The sequence below is a fragment of the Phoenix dactylifera genome, chromosome 12 (assembly GCF_051530095.1).
Source record: "Phoenix dactylifera cultivar Ajwa chromosome 12, Ajwa_hap1_PhDact_Kaust_v1.1, whole genome shotgun sequence".
NCBI lineage: Eukaryota > Viridiplantae > Streptophyta > Magnoliopsida > Arecales > Arecaceae > Phoenix > Phoenix dactylifera.
In genome coordinates, this window is record NC_143201.1 from 20,913,298 (window position 1) to 20,935,192 (window position 21,895).

Consider the following 21,895-nt stretch of genomic DNA (forward strand, 5'->3'; position numbering starts at 1 on the left):
CTCAATGTATATTAAGAATAAGTCAATAACTCATAAAAAAGGTGTAGCATGACCATGCAAAACATCCATTTTAAGGTTATTCTATGTTTAACTCTATTCTTTGCTCATTTATTCTTGTGGTTTTTCAACTTTTAATAATGAGGGAGTAGCCCTACTCATCATCATAAGGTTAAACTTAAAGTCCTTAATTAAATGATTATGATAATAGAAAGACACCAATTTAAGTGGATACGATAATTAGATACATCTTAAATATTTTTTAAAAAAACTCTATTGTCGATACTCAAACCTGAGTCTCTTGGAGAAACTTCTGCCTAAAAAAATAGCTTTGCGTTGCATCTTGAGTAAGGCTTTCACCTAAAAGCACCAAATTGGAGGTTTTCTTGGTTCATTTTTTTAAGCTTTTGAAAGCTATTTAAAAAGTGATAGTTATTGTCACTTTGCGATAGTAGTAAGATTATGCCATAATTATGACTCATTTTCATTGAAGAAAAGAAAGAGAAACGACAATACCTAGACAGAAAAAAAATGAGTCAACACACACAAGTAAACAGATCCTCACGGAGAAAGAAACAATTAATGAGAACTTTTAAACACTTGCTTATAAATTAATTATATATTACACACAAAAAATGCTTCAACACGCTCAATATGTGCGCATGAAAAGTTCATTAGCTGATTTAGCAATTCCAAAATCAATCAACTCTCCATGTTTGGCGGCCAATCCTTTGAGCTGCACTAATCTCCTCTTATCATGGTGCGAGCGACAAGAAAAGTATTCGAGAGCCCTGTAGCATTAGTCATATTATACTTAATATAAAAATAGCAATGGTGCATGATTTCTAATGCTCCAAGATATAGAAATCTAGTAGAAAATTTAAAGTTAGGTTTATGTGTCCCTACCTCATAAATTGTGTTTAATTGAATTAGTCGAAGACCGGTAAAATCTGGTGCCAATGGCTAGGTAGGAGACTCTGGAGATTTTCATATGGTGAACAAATATTCTTAAAATTTGAACACTATATCATATGCATGGCTTGGGGAAAGGCTGTAGTTTTGATTTTTTTTGTACAATTTGTGTGCAAGCCTAAATGCCATAAAGATAATCCGGATTACAGTTCAGGCTTCCAATGGATTGGAGAGACCAAAAACAAATATCTCTATGATCAAGGCCCATTGGTGGTCTGATGGTGATTTCCACGATGGACCACAAGATATAGATGTAATGCATCATCAAAATGGACGGTTAGGTTGCTCTAAACTGATCACTGGTCGGATCGACGATTCCCTAACGCCTTCTCCTCTCCGCCCTACCCGCTACCCCAAATAAAACCCTCATCCAACGAGAGGAACCCAGACAAAACCAAGAAGAGAAGCAGCGAGCGAGCGAGCGGCGCCACGGCCACCACCGGCGAACGTCAGAGGCCCGAGATCGAGAAGAGGAAGAGAGCGAGAGCGATAGCGAGGGAGCGATCGATCTGAGCTGCGAGGAGGAGGTAAGAGCGTTTGCGAGCGCGCGATCCCTATGCCCAATTTCTTCTTCCCCTTTCTCTTCTTCTCCGCCTTCGGTCGCGAACCCAGGAGGAGAAAGAAAAGAAACCCTACCCTTTTAGCGGCATAAACGAATTGTGTGGTCCTATGCAGGAGAGTGAGAGACTGAGAGAGTGCGGGAGAGAAAGAGAACGAGAGATAGAGGGTGATTGAGATCGATTACCTTCTTGATTGAGAGAGAGGTTCGGGGAGGAAGGAAGGGAGGAGAGAGTGATTTCCTTTTGGTTTTGGAGAAAGAGAGAGAGAGATCGAGAGTTTGTTTCTCTTCCAGATTTCGGCTCTCGAGGATTATGGCGGCCAAGCTCGTGGTTAGTACCGAATCTTTCTGTCTTTGTGTTGTTTCTCTGGTTATTTTCTTGATTTTATAGTTGGTTGAATCGTTTTGGTGGTGTTTTTAAGGTTCTTGGAATCCCTTGGGATGTGGATACGGAAGGATTGAGGCAGTACATGAGCAAGTTCGGGCCTTTAGATGATTGCATTGTGATGAAGGTTGAAACTTTTGTTCTAATGGCACAAAATTTTGATTCATCTCAGTTTAATATGATACTATTGATCTAAATGCTAGGGTTTGATTTTTTTTCCTGTTAGCTTGAGGCGCTATTTTTGCTGGTACTGTTCGCATTATTTTTCTTTTATTTTCTTTTTTATTGGATCTTTTTTTAATAGTTCGAAGGATGGCAGGAATCCATTTCTTGTTCTTTATTCTCCCTTTCCTCTCTTTTCTTTTTCCCTTTTATAGAAAAATTTACTTGCTCCAAGTTGGATTTTTCACAATATTTAACTGTTTATCCCCTTTTAGTGCTGTTTCCTGTTGTCTTAACTTTGTCAGCCTTGGAATGAAAATATGCCCGTTTTACTCCGCGAATCCTTGGTGGAGTCGAAATCTTGAGGGATAACACCACTCAAGACTCGAAATATGACTTTTTTTGAATATTATCAAATAAGTACTGATGTTCTAGTTAAAGATATTGGAGTGAGCACCAGCGTTTTGAATAAGTTGGAATCTTCTTTGTGCTCTTAGTGAGAAAGATTATAATGCAGTTATGTTCTTTTCTTCTGGTAAATAAGGGGTAAAAACCTGTTTGTTGCGGAATGTAAATTTTTATAATTGTATTGGTTAATATTAAGTGGGAAGGAAAGAATGATATTTTGAAAAATGTTTTCTGGCATTGTTAAGGTAGTTGAATGGTCTGCTTTGCATCTAACTTGCCTTTAGCTCTTTGCATCTATTCAACGAGTAACAGGTTGCTGGACTGCAAATACCTAGGAAAACCAAATAACAAAATGATTTTGGCTGATGGGATTATAATAAGTTTCCATTAGATTTTGTTGATCTTGCTTTGGTGCCCTCTATTTTTCTCTTATTTAAGTCATTCTTGAGTTTTGGTTCAAGCGCTGCAACCAAAAGTAAGAACCAGTTGGTATACCCCCTCCAATATGGGCCCTCATTTATTACAGGAATCACAAGTTTCTCCTTATTTGTATAGGATTCAAATTTGAAATCTAATCCAACAGTCTTCTTTTTCTCTTCTTGTTGTTGTTTGACATAATCTTATTGAAAGAGTTCCAACGGGTTAGGATTTTTTTCTTTTTCTTTCTGCAGACACTAACCCAAAACTTTCCACCACCGACACCCTGTGTGCTCTTCTCTTCTTTGATTCGATGCATATGCCTTTATTTCAATCTCTTTTTTCTTTCTCTTGTTTCTCTTCTCTGTTCGAGGAACCTATCTCCTCAGCATCTCTATCACTATCTCTATCTTTCTCTCCTAAAATGGGTAACTGGCTGAACCAGCTAACAAGCAAATCACATTTGCTTCTCTTTAGTTGGACAGTGAGGATGTTTTTTTTTTCCAAAAGTGCCTAAGTAAAAAAGAGTACCGAGCCAATCTGTAATTTTGTTCATCGTTGGTCTATTGCTGTACTTGGTTAAGCTAACAAAAATTGCAGAAGCGAGAAAAACTAGAATAGGCATATATCGAAGATGGTAGATACAAGGTTTATCATCAACATTGTTATCATCGTTGTTGTTATCTTGACATGTTGATACATAGGAACATGATTTCATGAATTATGGGTAAAGAAGAAGATCACTAATTGATTAAAAGACAGAAAAAATGGATTAAGATGTCAACCTCTTGAAATTTTTTGATTTAAATGTGCAAAAATCTTCTAGATTGCATTTTCGATCGTTTTGCTTTAGAATTGCCCCAAGGGGAAAGAGAATCACTTAACCGTTACATTTTTCAGACCTCAAGTTGTCTTTCATGATGGACTGGTTTTCATGTCTCTCATGTACATGCGTTATGGAGGTTGATTGTTTACTTAATATGCTAGCCTACAAACACATTTTTAAATCACATTTCTTATTTTAATTAACTCTGTGAATAATAGGAACGTTTCACTGGTCGTTCTCGCGGGTTTGGTTATGTAACTTTCTCATCAACAGAGGATGCAAAGGTGATTATACCTTGTTTTAATTTCTTTTTGAAGATTTATGCCCGTGATATTTAACCTGTAACATGTACTTTTAGGAACTCTTTATTTAGATATCTTCTTCGTATTGCTTCTTTCTCCGTGGAAGTTGTCAATTTTTTGTTATATATTTACATCAATGGTTATACATGATATCTGCTTAATGTTATTATCTGATCTTTTTATTAGGGAAAAAAATCCATGTGGAACCTCTGTAGGTTCTTTTTCTTCTATTTGTAGATGCATGATTATGATAGATTTACTTAGTGAGAGCAAAACATCTAATAAACAAGCGATTACTTTCTACTTATCTAACAACTTTATGAATGATGGCTGTCATGATATCTATAATTGATAACACATATTAAATTTCTATATAATATTATCAGAGGAAAAACCCCTGCGGAATTCCAAGTACGTTTCTTGTATCTGTGGATTCTGGATTATGACAACTTGTTCACAATAGAACACTTTATAAACAAGTGACAACTTGTCCATAATTGGTAACGCGTATAAAATTGGTGTCATGTTTCTTATAATGCACCATTCTTTACCAATTATGAAGGTTGAAGGAGTCAACATTCCCTATTTTGGAGCTTTTATGATCTAGTCAAAGAACTATTTTGTTATGTAATATATGAATTAATAACAGATAGTTCTGTTGGATTAATTGTCATTCATGCCACTCAATTGAATTACATTAGTTCCATTTTATCACTTTACTATTTTCACTCAGCCTATAAGAAAGTCAAAACATATGTTGCGTTGCAAGTCACATGCTAGCATAGAAGTGTTTTCACTTGCACTTGGAATATTAATATTGACTCAATCTGGGCACCAAGATAGCATCTATGTTGAAACCCTTGGGAGAGTGACTGCTTGAATAAATTAGGGCTTCTTAGATTGTATATGTAAATGCCTATGGCCTGTGATGAATATAGGGTTTCTTATGACTTTTGCCTTATAGGAAGAAAAACATATTTGGTTCTTGTTGATCATCTAGTTGACTCTTGTTTTGAGCCTCATGACCAGATTGCAGGGTTTTACTATTTTGGTTGTTTAGGCATTTGAAAGTTAGATGCAGTTTGAGAAATGCTCTAGACTAATTATGGTGTTGTCATTGAAATATTGGAGTTCTCTTCCACCTCCCCCCTTTGTGTTGAGAAAACTCAGGTTTAATATGACTAATTTCAAAGGGAGTAATTTATGTTCTCTTGTGGTCATACTTATCCTTGGTTATGTAGTAGTGAGTCTGTATATGGAAATAGAATTATGTATTATTTATGATTTTTTTTTGCATGGTGGGTTTAGCGTTCCACCCTATTGGATTCATTATTTTGCACTTCTTTCTTTTAGCTACCAGTTATATTGGTCCATCATCTTGCAACCCTGCTCTTGTAGCAGGTTGTATCAATTAATATCACATCTGAATCTCCTAGCATATATCTGGATGTCTTTCAATGAATTCCATGATAGTCATAGTCAGATTTGGTGGAAATAAAGGATAAACCAAGCACCATAGCAAAGAGTCAAGAAGATTATTACCGTAATGGGAAATGGACTAACAGACAGCATTAATGGACCAATCTCCTTTCACTTCTTTAATGGTTTGTTGTGTTGCAAGTGAGGCACCAGTATAACAATATTATTGCTTTTATTTGGAGTATGAGACTGGTTCAATCAAGGAATCAAGCTAGCACATATCTTGGATTGCTTTGGAGAGAGAGCACTTGAAGGAATTATGGGCTCTCAAGTTTTATATATATATATATATGCTTATATGTCATGACGAACCACAAAATATTCATTTTTTGGGGTTTCTTATGACTTTTGCCTTCTAAAAGCGTTTGCTTATATTGGTTACTCATTGACCATCTAGTGATGCTTATTTTTTTGACTTCATGACTCGTTCGTGTTCTTTTTCTTTTTTTGTGAATTCTTGATTTTTTGCTTATCTTCCTTCCTGCTTCCATTATTATTGGTGCGTCGCCTTGCAATTCTACTCTCATAGCACCTTATATCAATGAATGTTGCATGTGAAACTCCAGTTAGACTGCTTTTAACATGGATCTGAATGTTCTGCAATGAATTCCATGACAACCATATTGGGATTTGATACATTTTCATCATAAGAAGGCACAACCAAATTTCATGACTTGCCAAAATCACTGAGAAGATAATCACCATAATGGGATGATGGATTAGACAAATTGCATTAATGGACCTGTTTCCTTCAACTTCTTTGACCTTACCTTTGTCTTATCCATCTTTTCCTTTTAGATTGATGAGAACTTGCATCCAGAAGGCGGATTTACCACATTAAGGCTTTCTCAAGATAATCCAGTGTGGTAATATGAGGAAAATATAACAAGAAAAATATTTATATGTTCAACACTGCTTACATCCTCCTTAACCAAATTTCATTTCTCAATGACAATTGTTTTAGGCAACTTCAAAATTACAATCATGATTTTGAATTTGACCACATTGATAAAGTATTCTTTTGGTTGGCTTTTTGGCACTTTAGCATCACTTTAGATAAAAATAAGAAAAATCCAAAAAAATGGAAACAAGAAATATATAAGAACATAGACTAGATTTTATTCTATAAGTACTTGAAAGATTTTGTTTTCAATCAAAAATATGATTGTAAATCAGCATTGGTAGTGTGCATTAGTGGTTGTACATATGATCATTGTAATTCCAGGCAATAATCACATGAAAAAATGAACATGTGATTTTCAAGCTCATGGAGTTGCTTGTCTAAGAATTGGGGCAACCATGCATTGGAAGGGGAATTCAAAATAATAAGCCAAGCAATGATACCAATCCTTCTATCAAGATGAGATCTTCTGTTGAGCTCTGTTGTCAAGGAAACTTCACAAATAGACTGCACAGAATTTCGTGGCTAACTGTTACCATCTCAGTGGTTAAGCCAGAAGTCTTTGGCAGCTTGCCTAAACATGGAGATGAAGGTAGATTTAGTTATACAGAAGTCTGCTTCTGCAAACAGCATTCGAAATTTATTTGTATAAAGAATATCGTAAAGACCTACATTTTTTAAAAGCAAAATTTTTAAATATGAAAAAATCTTTCTTTTGCCAATCATTCCTCTTCTCCACTTCAAGTGAGAGGGACCATGGATGCTGAATTAACCCTCTCTGTTGCAGCCCATCCCCACCTTTCTATGGAATGTTCTGGAAAAAAAACAAAAGAACAATAAGAGAAAAACACTTCAGAAAGAACCCTAACCCATCTTCAGTCATAAAAACTTTGCAGAGCTATCTGAGGTTTTATGTCTGTAAGTATGCATGGTTTTGCTACACTTTGGAATTTTGTCAGCTGGGCACTTGTTATCTATTGTGAACTGTGAGCCTATTTTATGGGATTTATTAAAAGAGACCATTTTCATTACTCCTACCTCGTTAATGGTACATGGTCATAATTTTGTCGATTAACTTTACACATGTGGTAGGTTTCCAAGATTAGATTTTTGTTGTATCTGCCAACATAGTGGATGACCTTTTGTCAACAAGCTTTTAAATATTCACATAGACTACTGGTTGCAGGAAGCACATTTTGCATCATCTCACAATTGAGTTGTTGCAGTTCAGTTGTAAATTGAAAGTCTGAAAATTGAAGGCAACTTCTGATTTGGCCCTCTTTCACTAGTTTACATGTACCATTAAATGATTTATATGAATTTAGTTGATCAATTGCAACACATCTCTTGGATTAGATGTTTATGCCTACTACAAACTTAATTGTCTGACCTCACAGTAGCAAGCCTTCTTTTATTTGACTAAGTCAGTAGTTGCAAGGAACAGATTGTTCATTATCTCGTGATTGGAAATATTGGTGGAGTTACACTGTTGATTGAAACAGTTTATTACTTTAATAGCTTAAGGCTGCTGAAGGAACATTTTTATAGTATGCCTTTGTCAGGATTTATTTGTATGGTATGTCGATGAAGTGGCATAAGTTTAGTCTGACAAACGGCAGTTCCATAGACTGTTTTATTGTTTTCCATTTCAGGTGACTATCTAAAGGATTGGGTTTTTATTTTAAAGTGTTACGATGCAGAAGTCTGGTCTATCTTGGCAAACTTGGATTTGCTAAATTTTGGTCATTTAGGATCGGCTGTTGTATTGGAACAAGATTGGTCGATTTGGGTTTGATTAGATCTAGTCAGGCTAAGATTGGATAAAAGGGGCCTGCTTAAACTATCTATTTCCCAATTATTACTTCAGTCTCTTCAGACCATAGCCAAATTTACATAGTGGTGGGGTTTTGGAAGTACAATTTGGCACTTGGCCCCCTGTTACAATTTAGCAGGTACTTTGAAACGTTTTGCTTCAATGACCCTGGTTTGGCACCTTAAGTTTTGCTAAAATAATCGGTCTTGCTGAAAATACATGTTATGCAAGTTATATAAAAAATAATCCTATTGGTTTTGACCCCCTTAAGTCGTGCATCCTTTTTCATTGCTACTTAATCAAGAGCAATCTTTGAATAAAATTCTAAATGAACTTTGCATATAGTTATCATTGTTACATGGTGACTGACATGATGTAAGATGGTTGTTATGATATTTGCTCTGAATCCAAAATTTGCAGGTCCTTTTTTCAACCCTCAAACCAATAATATATACTTGCTACAATCTTTGAATTTATGTATGTTTATTACTTGCTTTAAAGTTTTTTGATCTTTCTTACATGCTCTTATCCAGACTGCACTTGAAAGTGAGCATGTTCTTGGAAACCGAACCCTTGAGGTGAAGATAGCAACACCAAAGGTAGCTTAGTTAACCAAGTTTTGCGTTCCTTTGCCATTTAATTTCAGCTTATCAATTTTTATGAAGTCTCTTGAACAGTGTTCTAGAAAATTGCTGGGTCAACTAAGATTGTACTTTTGTATCTTTCTGAAACAGTTTATAAATGTCTATTTGCATATTTTTCTTTTTTTAGGAAGAAATGAGGGCACCAGCGAAGAAAGCTACTCGGATATTTGTAGCCAGGATCCCTCATTCTGTCACCGAATCAATGTTTCGAAGGTAATTGTTTCCTTGCCTATTGTGGGTACATTGCTTTGTTGGGTAACAGTTATTTGATATTGTACTTTCACTGCTATAAAGAACTTTATTCGGTCATTGGTGTCTTTTGCAGCTATTTTGAAGCTTTTGGAGATATTACAGATCTCTACATGCCAAAGGTGATAGTGTGCCTTAGAACATATGTGCGAGTGAGAGGATGTGTTAGTTATTTGTTTCTTTGTTTGATTAATTCTCACAACAACATTGAATGGAAATAGCTCAGGCAATAAACTAACAGAATGACTGCCAGAAAAGCTTGTGAATTCGTCAAGATGAATGCCTTTTGAATCTAGCTTTAAATTTCTGCTATTTGTTGAGACTATTTATTTCTTGGGATTTCACATTAGATTTGATTCCTGATTTGTCTTATGGTTGACAAATCATTCCATTGGTTGTTGAAAGGTTTTAAATCTCATGAGGGGGCTGTCCCAGTTTTCCTATGGAATGGGACATGCCGTTGTCCCGCTATGTCTCGACATTTGGGAGATGGGATGTCTCAAGACGTGCTGATCGGGATGCTAGGACAATGGTGGGACGGTCCTATCTTGATACTTGGGATGGTGCCTCGTCCTGTCAGTCCTTGGGTAGTTGCATAATATCTTGACGATGACGGTAAGATTCTAGGGGACATTTTAGTACCCAGACTAGATTGCCTTACTAAACTGATAATCACAAAATCCCACTAGTGTTTCTATTTGCTCCAATAACCTGAGCTTGAGCCCGGAAACAGTTCAACCTGGATTGCTTGGCCATTGAAACAGGCTGGACTGCTCTAGCCTCAAGTTGTCTGGCTTGATGGAACTTACCATGTCAGAATTATAAGATAAATAAAGATCGATGTAAAAAAGGAGTATGTGCTTTCAATCATCAAGCTATATGAGTTGATCTGTAATGTAGTTAAATGTTTCGAGTCATCAGCTATTTTTAGGGGCCACTTAAAAACTTTAAAGTTCTAACTGAAATGAAGAAAGTAGTGATTGAACCCAGGTAACATTTGATGATAAAACATTGCTCTGGCATTGTACGTTTGCCAAAACATTGTTAGAGGACTAGGGATTCAAGATATAAAATTTCAAGAATAAAGTTTCAGCTTGTTGGCCCTGTTGAAATGCCAGTTGAAGAGTATGTATACATTTTCAATTTTCCATTTACCCATGTCCCGAAACTGATTTCTTTCCTCTCTTCCCTTATAGAATAGAAAATAGAATACGCTTTTTTTTACTCAATGAATTAGAATCTATTTTCTCTTCCTCTATGGCTAAATTCGCCGCTCTTACTCTGAAGAATGGATTCCGGTTCTCCGATTAACTGAAGACTATGCTCTATCAGCACCTTTGGTACTTCAGTAGGGCAAGCAGTTTGATAGTGACTTCTTTCTTAGGGTAGGGCGACGAAAGCATAGTAGTTGTGCTCAAAGAGGCCCAACAATGCCAATCCCACGAACAACCCCACCTTAAAGTAGCTATTCTATTCCTTAGAATCTTTCCAGTTGTAAACCATAATGGGGTCTAAATTTTAATTTCTGATCGAAGTACGGGCTTCGTAGCTTTAGGCCTGATCTGAACATAACCTGATTTGAAACCTGAACTCATGTTGCATCTACTGATCTACTCCTTTAAAACTTTTCCTGCCTCTTCAACATATGTATAGCATATTCTTAGATCTCGTGTGCGTACGTTTGGTATTTGATTGGACATGTGTTAGGTCAAAACTTAGAACATGTCCATGCTTACAAGGTTTGCATGATGCCTTGGGCTGGCCTGATATGGCCTAAACCTAATAGGCCTCGAACTGAGCTTAGGACATTGATAGCCCTATATGGGTATTGTCTAGGGATAATATATTTCTTGTAGGTTATCTTGATCTTTCTTTGCTTATTATAAGATAACAACTCTATAGGGCTGATGAATGATCTCCTAAAATATGTTGCTTCCGACATACACTCTTGAGTGGTTAAATGTGACATGGTAACTTGGATGAAGTCCACCATAAAGGTCAAAATATCAGATGAGCCATAACTTGGATCCACCATATGCTACGGAATACAGAACTGACTATAGTCCACTGCTAGATTTACAGAAGTCTTCAGATCAAGGGCTAGTCTAGGTTATCCAACACCTACATGACATCATTTTCACCCACAAAGATAAGGCACTTTAATAGAATATTGGATATACAGGAGACTTGTTAGAGGGGGTGTGGACTCATTAACCTTGTGCGCACTGGACATGAATACAAATGCCTTGGATATTCATGCCATATGAGTGCATGTGATAACTTCAAAACTTCATGCCTTTGTGTAAAGACTAATAATCAAATGAAATAGAGTTAGCTGTGCATGTTGCTCGTGGTTGGAGATAAAAATTTCATGATAATGGATTTATCTCGTATCACTTGAATTAGTTGTATAGCTTTGTTTAATCCTATGTTAAACCTGTTGGCATGACTAGATCAAGTTCTATTCGATAATTATATGCAGGATCAAGTCTCAAAAGGGCATCGTGGAATTGGATTTATCACTTTTGGTAGTGCAGGTATAAACATCCTTCATTTCCCATCCTGATATCATATGATCCTTGCTTCTACCGTTTTTCCTCTTTTACGTTTCATTGATGAAATTAGCAAACTGAGGCATTATATTGGTGGATCAATATCTCTAGTTCTCAACTTGCGCATTTCTCATGAGATTAATTTTTTGTTTATAAGAAAATGACCAATTAGATCACCTTTTTTTTTGCTAAACTGTTTTCAATAAACTATCTGCAAGTGGTTTGAGAAGGTAGAGTTGGGTTCAGGAGTTTTCGGAATATTACACTGTTTGGTTGGTAGGTAGGGATTGGGAGGTTAATGTTGCTTAAGGCAACTCTTCTCCTGTTACCCTTTGAATATGTCTATAATTGGCACCCTGTAAAGATAGGTATTAATTAAACCTCATGGAAAGCATTTTTCTTGGATGATGGGGTGATAACTCGGAAATTTTAAATTATAAGTTGGGAGGTGTTGCCCAAAAAATTTGGGTTTTCTTCGATTGAAGAAGGTGATGGCATTTAGTGTGTGGTATTGCTAGGCAAGTATGGTTGACATATGAGGGTATTGTGAGATGGCTACTGGCTAATTTTTGGTAGGCAGAAATTGAAGTCTAAGAATGCATCGAAATGGTTAGGCTTGGAGTCTTTGCCTTGTTAAAATATATGCTGGGGGAAAAACCTCTCAATATGTCTTTAGTCTTGGGTGGTAATTGAATCCCAAGTCTATTTTTATTGAATATCTGTTTGGAATGTCAGCTAAATGATTGCATTGAAAGGGTTCCAAAATAAGTGATACATTGTGGAAAATTTCATTATAAGTTTATCAGTCTTGGAGGCCGGGTGACTTACTGTGACGTTGCCTTGGTATATTTGTTTGTAGCAAGGACTTTGATGGAGCTGACCCCAAATGGTTGAGATTAGGCTTGATGGTTATGGATAATAAGGACTTTGGTAGGTGGATTTGGTCTTTTGGAGTGTGTATTATTAAGCTTGAAACTGTCCTTCTTTATTGCTCCCAACCAGCAAAGATTTGGTTTTTTTAGAAGAATTTGAACTTGTTTGACCCAACTGATTTCATCTTTTATTGCTTGCAAACTAGAACACAAAATGTTTTACAGATGACTGACCACAGGCAAAGTTATCATGTACAAGATACTAGCAACTGCTTCTTTTTGGTAGATAGGGCTGCATCAGAATTCAAGGGGACCTTCCCCAGCATGGCATGGGCCCAATCCTGCCTTTCTGCAGACTCGCCTCCCATGCAGTAGGGTCTTTCATCCAGCCCACTCCAAAGTGTGAGCATCCTTGGTACTGCTTGGGAACCCCCTTAACACCATCATTTAGGGCCTGTTTGGATGGCCGCATCCACTATACTCGGATAAAGTATGTGAAGTGGTTTAAAACGAGTAAATTATTCATGATGTAGAAGAAATTGGATGTTTGGCAGATTTGTGGAGCACATAATCTAGGAAAATTTGGACTATGTAAACCACCTTTTAGGTGGAATGCATGATCCCTATTTTCTCAGATTGTGCGCTCCAGAAGACTTCCGATCGCACATTGCTCTTCCTCCCCCTATGCCTTTTCTTCCTAAACTCTCCTTGATCTTCTTTCGATCTTATCTGTCCAACAACCTATCCGGTCAACCAAACAAGCCCTCAATAACATTGATAGCTCTTTGTTAGGTTGCTATTTAAAGGTGGTATTTTTGAAAGGTAGAAGATTTATTTGGTTTTTCTGTGGAAGGAATAATGGAATACATCGTTGATCAATTTTTTTTGGGCACTGGAAAAATGTGTTTAAAGAAACGGAGGCATTGCCATTGTTCATGAAAACTATGTAGCTGCCTTCTGAAAGAGAGGTTAAAGTTAGTATTGATGAATTGGGTTATTCTGTAATTCTGTTTTCTTGATCATTGTGGCATACTTGAAATCTCTTGGTTTAATAGAATATAGTGAAGTTGAGATGTTATCTGCTCTTTGGATATGAATTCTTAGTAGATTGCAATTCAGTGAGTCATTTTTGAAAGTGCACGAATGGTCAATTAGGTTAAATATCGATCCTTAGCATTTGATGTGATTTTGCTGCTAGAATTTTTGTCCTCTCTCTCTAGATTTATTTTCAGGTTTTTTTTTTTTTTTTTTTGGGGGGGGGGGGGGACTTGTATTTAAATCTTCTAGTGAAGAACTTGTAACATATATGCTTTTGTGATTGCTATTAATATTATCTAATCCCTGATATTAATGAACTTGTAGAATATATTTAACAAGCAAACAATTTGTAATAGTCTAGTAAGATATGAAGCAAATAATTGGATCTGCTCTCTCTCTCTCACACACACAGACACACATGTGCGCATGCACATGAAGCTGCATGTTCATACTGTAACCTGGTGACCCTGTTGTATAGGATTCTATGGTTGGTATTTGTCAGATACATATGTGCACAAAATTTCAATCACTAACATCAGCAATCATCATATCGATTGCATCTCTCTTACATTTTTATGTGATCAATTTGGTAAATTTTTCTTAATGTTCCAATCTGATTTTCTCGTTGGCTCATTCAAGTATCCTTTATTCATCAGTTATCTCTTCTGTTTTGCTTCAGTTTGCTTTTAAACTGATTTTTATATTTCTTTTTCACTTGAACAGATTCTGTTGATGCCATAATGGCAGAAGCTCATGAACTTGGTGGTTCTACTATAGTTGTTGACCGAGCAACTCCAAAGGCAACTCTCTGTGCCTATGCTTCTCATCTTATTAGAACTTATCCAATTCTTTCAGTTGCAAAGGAAAAACTCTGCATGTTGGATGTTTGAGACTGTTCATTTCTAATTGCTATTAAGTTATGCATGCACCTCATACTTTTACATTTGGTGCCTGTAAGACTTGTAACTAAGTTTGACTATCGTATGGATTTAGGATGAAGATATGAGATACCCGAGCAGAGTAGCACAGGGTGGCTATGGTGCATACAATGCTTATATTACAGCGGCTACTCGGTATGCTGCTCTAGGTGCTCCTACACTGTATGACCACCCTGCTTCAGTTTACGGAAGTAAGCATTACAATTTTGACAGTACATATTCACAGTACACATTAGAAATACAAATGCAAAATTACTTTGCTTCTGCTGTTTGTGGTTCAGGAGGGTATTTTGGACCTCCTCGTGGAATGGGCAGAAAGATATTTGTTGGCAGACTTCCACAGGAGGCAAGTGCTGATGATCTGCGGCAATACTTCAGCAGATTTGGCCGTATCTTAGATGTCTATGTCCCAAAGGTAAAATTATTTGTTTCAGTATGTTTCATCTTAAGCTATTCAAGATGCCTAATCCTGATAATGGTTGCATCATTTTGACCAGGATCCTAAAAGAACTGGACATAGGGGCTTTGGTTTTGTGACTTTTGCTGAGGATGGTGTTGCAGATCGTGTATCTCGTAGAACTCATGAAATTCTTGGACATGAGGTATGAGATAGGGTAATGGATGTTTTTTTTGGGTACTCCAAGACATTGAAAACCCAAAGCATATTATAAGTTACACCGTGATCTGTACTTGTTATGCTTAAATTATCTTGCTCTTTTTTTGCTTGAAGTATGTGTAAGAAGCCTAGAAGTGAAACCATTGTTTGTAATCATGGGATTGAATAGTCAACAGGAACGGTAAAACACCATCATAGAGATTAAATATACCATAGAAAATAAAAACAAAAGATATGCAAATCTGGTCAATCAGTTTAGTGCAAGACATGCAATCAAGTCTCTTAACAACAGAAGTTGAATATATTCAAAAGAGTAGGAACAATCTGAGTTATTTTAGATATTTTACTAAATAAAGATGCCTATAGGAGAAGGATAACATATGTACCAATGACAGGTAGTCCGTGAAATAAAATGAGGTTCATGTTTCCTGATAGAAATTTATTCCGATTTTCGCATTTGCTCTTGATCATTATAGGTCTAATTTTAACTTCTTAATGAAAATTCGGGATGCTAATAAAATTTGGTGCTGGCACAGTTAGAGCAGAAAGAGCTGCGACCAGAGGGAAAATAAATAAATAAAAATCCAGTTTTGTGTCATGACTGATCTAAAGCTATAACCAGTCGGCATGTCAGAACTGTTCGCATGTTGGTTTTGTCTTGTTGAGTCATTGTTATATCAGTTATTATTTAAATTTGGGCTAGTTTAATCCATTTGAAGCGCAAGGTAGGTGCTGAGGGAAAAAGGTTATTTTCTGGTATCTTACATGCCAGTTGGCATATCGGAAAAGTATCTATAGGAGCAAGATCATCTTTACCATTAGGGGCCTAAACTTGTGTCCTTGTGTAATGCTATTGGATTTTATAATGTTAGTTGATCGGTATGCTTGATATCTAAAAGTTATGGAGTAATGCCTTTTGAGAATCACGGTCTAAATCTAAAATTTAAAATCAACATTATAAAATTAACATTATTCAGGATGGAGGCACATATAAAAATCGATTCCAGTTCAATTCATTTGAAGGGAGCGAGCTAACAGGGATGTTTTCAATCAAAATAGAGTGGTCTTAGTTAGCTATAGATGTACTTCATTAGTTGCATGATTATCACATTTTGCTTGAGATTTTTTGAAGTACTTTTAAAGATAGGTAAATAATGTTAAGGATTCATGTGCTTTTAAGGGGAAGGTAATGAAAAACTGGAGACTGTACAGGATCATAGTTGAGGAGGTTTCTCAGGTGAATGAGGGAATGATTTAAAAATGTAAACAAAGGCAGATTTTGTATGTTGCTGATGTGTTATGAAATCTTGAGACTTAGTGATGTGACGTTTGGTGCGTAGAGTTTGGAAGTATCAATGTCCAAAAGATGGTCTCTGTGGGGGATCATTGTAGGTCTAATTGTCTGAATCGTGCATGTAGAGACCTCAAAAGTTACAGGGTTTGAATTGACTAGGATGCGTAGGTATAACATGGCAAAGTTGGGACTTCTAACATTCACTCCAAAAAGTCATAATATTCATTTTTGGAGTATGTGTAACTTGTGATATTAGGGTTTTTTTTGCTGAAGAAAAAGGGAGCTATTTTTTTGATCTCTGTGGTGTCAGAAATATTCATAATTACACGCATATATTACAGTCTTTAGACGCTGAGATTTTATTTAAAATTCTACTTTGATTTGGAATTTCTGTGCAGGTTGCTATAGACTCGGCAACGCCACTTGATGATGCTGGTCCTAGTGGAGGTTACAGGGATGCTGCTGAAGCCTATGGAGGGTACGGTCCAATGCGAAACTACGGCAGGCTTTATGGGAGCCTGGATTTTGATGATGTGAGCAAACATTTCACCTTAAGCCTATGAGCACGCATAAGTTTTTACTGACTGTATTTAATTTATACTGGTTATTTATTTTTTTCCCTTACCTTTTACAGTATGGTTATGGTGCCACCGGGAGCAGCAGGCCTTCAAGAATGGATTGGAGGTACAGGCCCTATTAGCGCTCAGTGCTGGGACCTGCAACTCGTGGAATCTGAATGTGGGCCGCTTCAGTTTGTGTAGAATTCCAGGTAGATCTTTTAATTGGGACAACTTTTCTGGGACTATTTATTCGGTGATGTACTAAGCTGGAATCGAGTCAGCGGAGTGTATCAGCTGAAATTAAACTAGTTTCCTGGTGTTTCCTTCTACATGTAGACGGAATTGGATGTGCGTGTACTGCTCCGACCCTTTGTACTTGCAAGTTCCTTACGAATTTTTCAAAATTTGTCCAAAACCATTCCTCCATTCTGATCAGTTTCAGCTAAAGCTCAGTTTCAAAGACTGCAGAAACCAATTTGGTTATATATGCATATAGAGAGAGACAAAAGGAAGCGCATCGGAAGTAGGGTGTTGCGTCCTATTTCAAACTCGGCACATGGAAGAGCTAAAAATTTCCAACTAGAGTTAGGCCATGCACCTCCTATCGGCTTTCTTCTACAAAGGACAATAACAGCTTTGGCAACAAATGGAGTAGTTTCTCTCGGAAACAAATAGAAGTCCCCTAGTTCTATCTCCTACGTATCAAGCTGAAAAACTCATGAGAGAACTTAAAAATGAGTCACATCAAGTGTTATTTTAATGTACATGGCAGGAGAATGCTGGTTATTTAAACACGGTCACCTCTTTCATGAGAGCAATCAAATGATGGCAAAGATTTGAAGGTGCACAACCAATCAAATGAAGGTAGAAATTTAAAAGTGTATCATGTAATGCATATTGGGCTGTCTATAGCTTGCTTGTCTCCCCCCCCAACATACATGTTACATGTGCTGGGCTAAAATGTCATTGAGCTTGGTAGAGCTTGGGCTTGAAAATCTCACACGACCTAAATGCGGACCAAACTCATCCCAATAATTCATGAGCTAGAGGCTAAATTAAACTCAAATATATATAGGTATGCATTCTATTCTGCAAGTTCTTTTGTATCTACGTAATAACTATAGATTATAGCATAAAAAATGAGGAATATTGGTCATTCTAGTACCTATGCTGTCATTTAAAAAGAAAACAATCCAATAATCAAATTGGTAATGATAAGATTGGAAAGTTCTAAACCATTTTGAACTCGACTCAGCTATGGCCAAGCCATCTAGTGATAGCCAAGCTTAATACCACATCCGGCCCATTCCAACCAACCACATATGCAACTACGATCTAGGCTCCAACTTATATATGTTTAAAGGCACTACTATGTCAAGTTCCATGAATGTGAGTAGGTGGGAGTAATCGTATGTCGTATACCATATACGCTATACCATGTACCTTGTACCGTATATCCTATATCGTATACCATATACCCTATACCATGTACCTTGTACCCTATACCCTATACCATATAAAGTATACCATATATCCTATACCGTATATCGTATACCATATACCCTATACCGTATATCGTAAATTCTATACCATATATCCTATACTATATACCGGGTACCATATACCCTATTCCGTATACCGTAAACCCTATACCGTATACCCTATTTTGTATACTGCACACAGTATAAGGTATACAGTATATGGTACGATATATGTTATATGGTCTATGGTATATGGTATATAGGTGTCCTGCGGATGTCTCACTGGGACTTCAGTCTTTCGATGGTTGCATAATATCTTGAGGATGACAGTAAGATTCTAGGGGACAATTTAGGACCTAGGCTGGATTGCCTTATTAAATTGATAATCACAAAAATCCCACTAGTGTTTTTATTTGCTCGAATAACATGAGCCCGAGCCCGAAAACAGTTCAACCTGGATTGCTTGGCCATTGAAACAGGATGGACTGCTCAAGTTGTCCGGCTCGATGGAACTTAACATGTCCGAATTATAAGATAAATAAAGATCGATGTAAAAAAGGAGCACGTTGCTTTCAATCATCATGTAGTTAAAATGTTTCGAGTCATCAGCTGACAAAATTTCCTTTCGGTATGAGTTACTTGGGTTGATCTTGAGATAGAGCTTAGAACTTGGGTCGTTACCCATTACACTGCAACCCGGCCGAGAAAATAATGAGCACGGTGACCAGCCAAGCAGGTGTCCTGGAGATGGCGGGCATAATTGCATGCATGCAGACGGTAAGAACATGGGGCACGTGTAAATACTACTGCTAGTAGCTTGCCTTGTCATTGGTGGCAAAGTGTCATTTCGTGTAAAGTGTGATACATATGCGCTATCTCGAGTAGTCTTGCCGTCACCCATATGATAAACATGGGGCGTGTTCATCACGCCCGCGTGCTCCATGCGACACAATCGCCATCAGTGGCAACGCAAACCCATTCTCAATCATGAGAGGATAAAATATTTGCAGTCAGCTATGTAATGTCCGGGCCCACAACCTAGTAGGCCCAATAAGGAATAGGCCCAGTTGAGGTTTGGGCCCAAATTCCACTGTGGACAGTGCTGTATAAGGATTGAAAAAAAAAAAAAAAAAACGAGGGGATAAGACCGACAGGGAAGGGTGACCCGCACCCCCTGCTGGCAGCCGATGCCGGCGCGCCGGAGACAAGGGGGGGCGGCGGCCAGTCCCGAGGTATGGAGGAAAGGAGACGATGGGACCTCTCAGAGGGGGGTTTCATCCTCTAAATAATCATTTAAGCCTCTGCCGGCAACCCCAAGTGAGAGACCCCCTAGAACACTGAACGAGAGAGAGAGGGTTTGCCAAACCTACTTCCGTCGCCGGAGAAGATGCCCGTGGCTTCTTCCAAAAGCTAGGTAAGCCCTCTACCTTCTCTCCTCCTGATTTATTTAGGATAACAAAGAAAGAATGAAAGCAAAGAAGATGAAGGGGGAGGGGGTTACCGTGCGCGGCCAGGGACGTCGCCAACAGCGTGAACGCTGCCGGCCTCGGCTCGGCCGCAGGTACAGGCCGCGGACCGGCTGCGAGCACGGACGAGCCCATTGGCCGCTGGAATCAGCCGCGGGCGCCGCCGGCCGTGGCGTGACCCCAAGCTCGGCCTCTCCCGAGCCCCCTCATCTTCTTCCTTGTGATGGGAAGGGGAGGAGATTAGAGTAGAAAAAGGGTTCGGGAGAGCCTTCGGGAGGGAGAAGAAGGGGAGGAGACAGTGGGTTCCGGTGGGGGGCCGAAGGGCCGGAGACTTGGGTTCGGCGAAAACAGAGAAGAAAAGAAAACGGGAAGAAAGGAAAGAAGGAAAGAAGGAAAGAAAGAAGAAAAGAGGGAGAGGGGACTCATCAGCTCGGCGTCGTGTGCGGTGGCCGCCGGCTTCGGCTGCGAGCACCGTCGACACGAGCGTCGACCGCAGGCGCGGCCGAGAGCGTCGTAGGCTCGGCCGGGGACGCCGCGGGGCCTGGCCGCGGACGCCTCCGCTCGCCGTCCTCCCCTCCGCTCGCCGTCCTGCCTTCGTCGGAGAAGAGAGGAGGAGAAAGGGTGAAGAGTGGAGGGAGTGAAGAGTCGGGAAGGCTCTGGAAAAGAGAAGAAAAAAAAAAAAAAAGAAAAAGAGGGAGAAAGAAAAAGAAAAAGAAAGAAAAAAAAAAAGAAAAAAAAAGAAAAAAAAAGAGAGAGAGAAGAGCCCCTTAACGGGTCCGGCCTAACGGGACGAATCGGGGTTCGGGTCCGAAACCCGTTAAGCCTAAAAAATTGAAATGGGTTAAGTAAACCCAATTAAACTGGACCCAATCTAGTTGGGTGAGCCCGGATGAGGGATTGAGTGGGATCTGAACCCAATTGAACCTGAACCGAGCTCAATTGAATGAAATGGGTTAAATTAAGCCCAATTGAGCTGGGTCTGAACCCCATTTAGGCAATAGCAATCCCAGCAGGCCCAATTAATTTTAAATTAGGCCCAGTAAATTGACAGAGGACCCAATTGGTTAGAAAAGGTTGGACCCAATTATAAACGAGGCCCAATCCTTCAATTAAAAACCCAATCGACCCATGTGGGCCCAATCTGGTGTTAAGTCGAACTCCAAAGGCTTCAAATTGGACTTAGGCTAAATCCTTGGATGGGATCCAAGCAAGTAAATTCATAGTGTGATGAACTAAGAAATTTTATAATAAATAAATGGGGAATAATGTAATCCCTATGATGTTGTTTTAGGTGATTGAGGATTAGTCACCTGGACTTGAGCAATTTGGAAAGCGAATTGATGTAAGTAATCTGTCTTAATCCTATCGTAGATCTTGTATTACGTTTTATAAGATGAACCAGTGTTTTTATACAATTTGAATTGTATGCATGATTAGTGAAGAATGTAAGTAACATGTCCTAATCCTGTTATGGATCATGTTATGTTATTAATGTTTCCTAAGCATTTATTTTAAGTATATATGTTTCATGCATGATATGTTACAATGCATAAGTAACTTGCATGATTCCAGAAGCTATGGCTATGTATGCGACATGATGATACTGATATCATGCATGTAAGTTTGTAAAATCTTAGCTAGCCAAGAGGCACTGTAATGGCTCAAAGATGCTACTGATCGAATGCAACTGAGCTGGCCTTGCTAGTGGCCGAGAATAACTTCGCTGGCCTTGCTAGTGGCCGAGAATGACTAGCTGGCCCCGCCAGTGGCCGAATGGACTTCGCAGTAGCATCCGAGAGAATGGACCACAGCATGCCGGGGGCACGGGCTCAAAGATGCTAATGATCGAATGCAACTGAGCTGGCCTTGCTAGTGGCCGAGAATAACTTCGCTGGCCTTGCTAGTGGCCGAGAATGACTAGCTGGCCCCGCCAGTGGCCGAATGGACTTCGTAGTAGCATCCGA

At 38.4% G+C, this 21,895-nt stretch overlaps 1 protein-coding gene across 2 annotated transcripts; it reads left to right on the forward strand.

Moving 5' to 3' along the window:
- The first annotated feature begins 1,248 nt into the window (after nt 1-1,248).
- LOC103701818 (RNA-binding (RRM/RBD/RNP motifs) family protein) lies at nt 1,249-17,399 on the forward strand. 2 transcript variants are annotated; one of them, XM_008784007.5, is made up of 14 exons: nt 1,249-1,496; nt 1,645-1,859; nt 1,951-2,040; nt 3,945-4,010; nt 8,755-8,820; nt 8,993-9,078; nt 9,191-9,236; nt 11,597-11,651; nt 14,300-14,376; nt 14,570-14,705; nt 14,796-14,929; nt 15,012-15,116; nt 16,823-16,957; nt 17,059-17,399. In XM_008784007.5, the coding sequence occupies exons 2-14, from the start codon at nt 1,842-1,844 to the stop codon at nt 17,122-17,124; spliced, it is 1,080 nt and encodes a 359-aa protein (XP_008782229.1). In that variant the 5' UTR covers nt 1,249-1,496; nt 1,645-1,841; the 3' UTR covers nt 17,125-17,399. The 2 variants fall into 2 exon arrangements, with proteins under 2 accessions (XP_008782229.1, XP_088565114.1); XM_088708988.1 differs by having other exon boundaries at nt 1,268-1,859.
- The last annotated feature ends 4,496 nt before the right edge of the window (nt 17,400-21,895 follow it).

Excerpts from the sequence above, each read along its gene's own strand:
- LOC103701818 (XM_008784007.5), top strand. Across the intron at positions 14,930-15,011 it reads TAGATGTCTATGTCCCAAAG|GATCCTAAAAGAACTGGACA; the intron begins GTAAAATTATTT and ends CATTTTGACCAG. Across the intron at positions 16,958-17,058 it reads GGAGCCTGGATTTTGATGAT|TATGGTTATGGTGCCACCGG; the intron begins GTGAGCAAACAT and ends TACCTTTTACAG.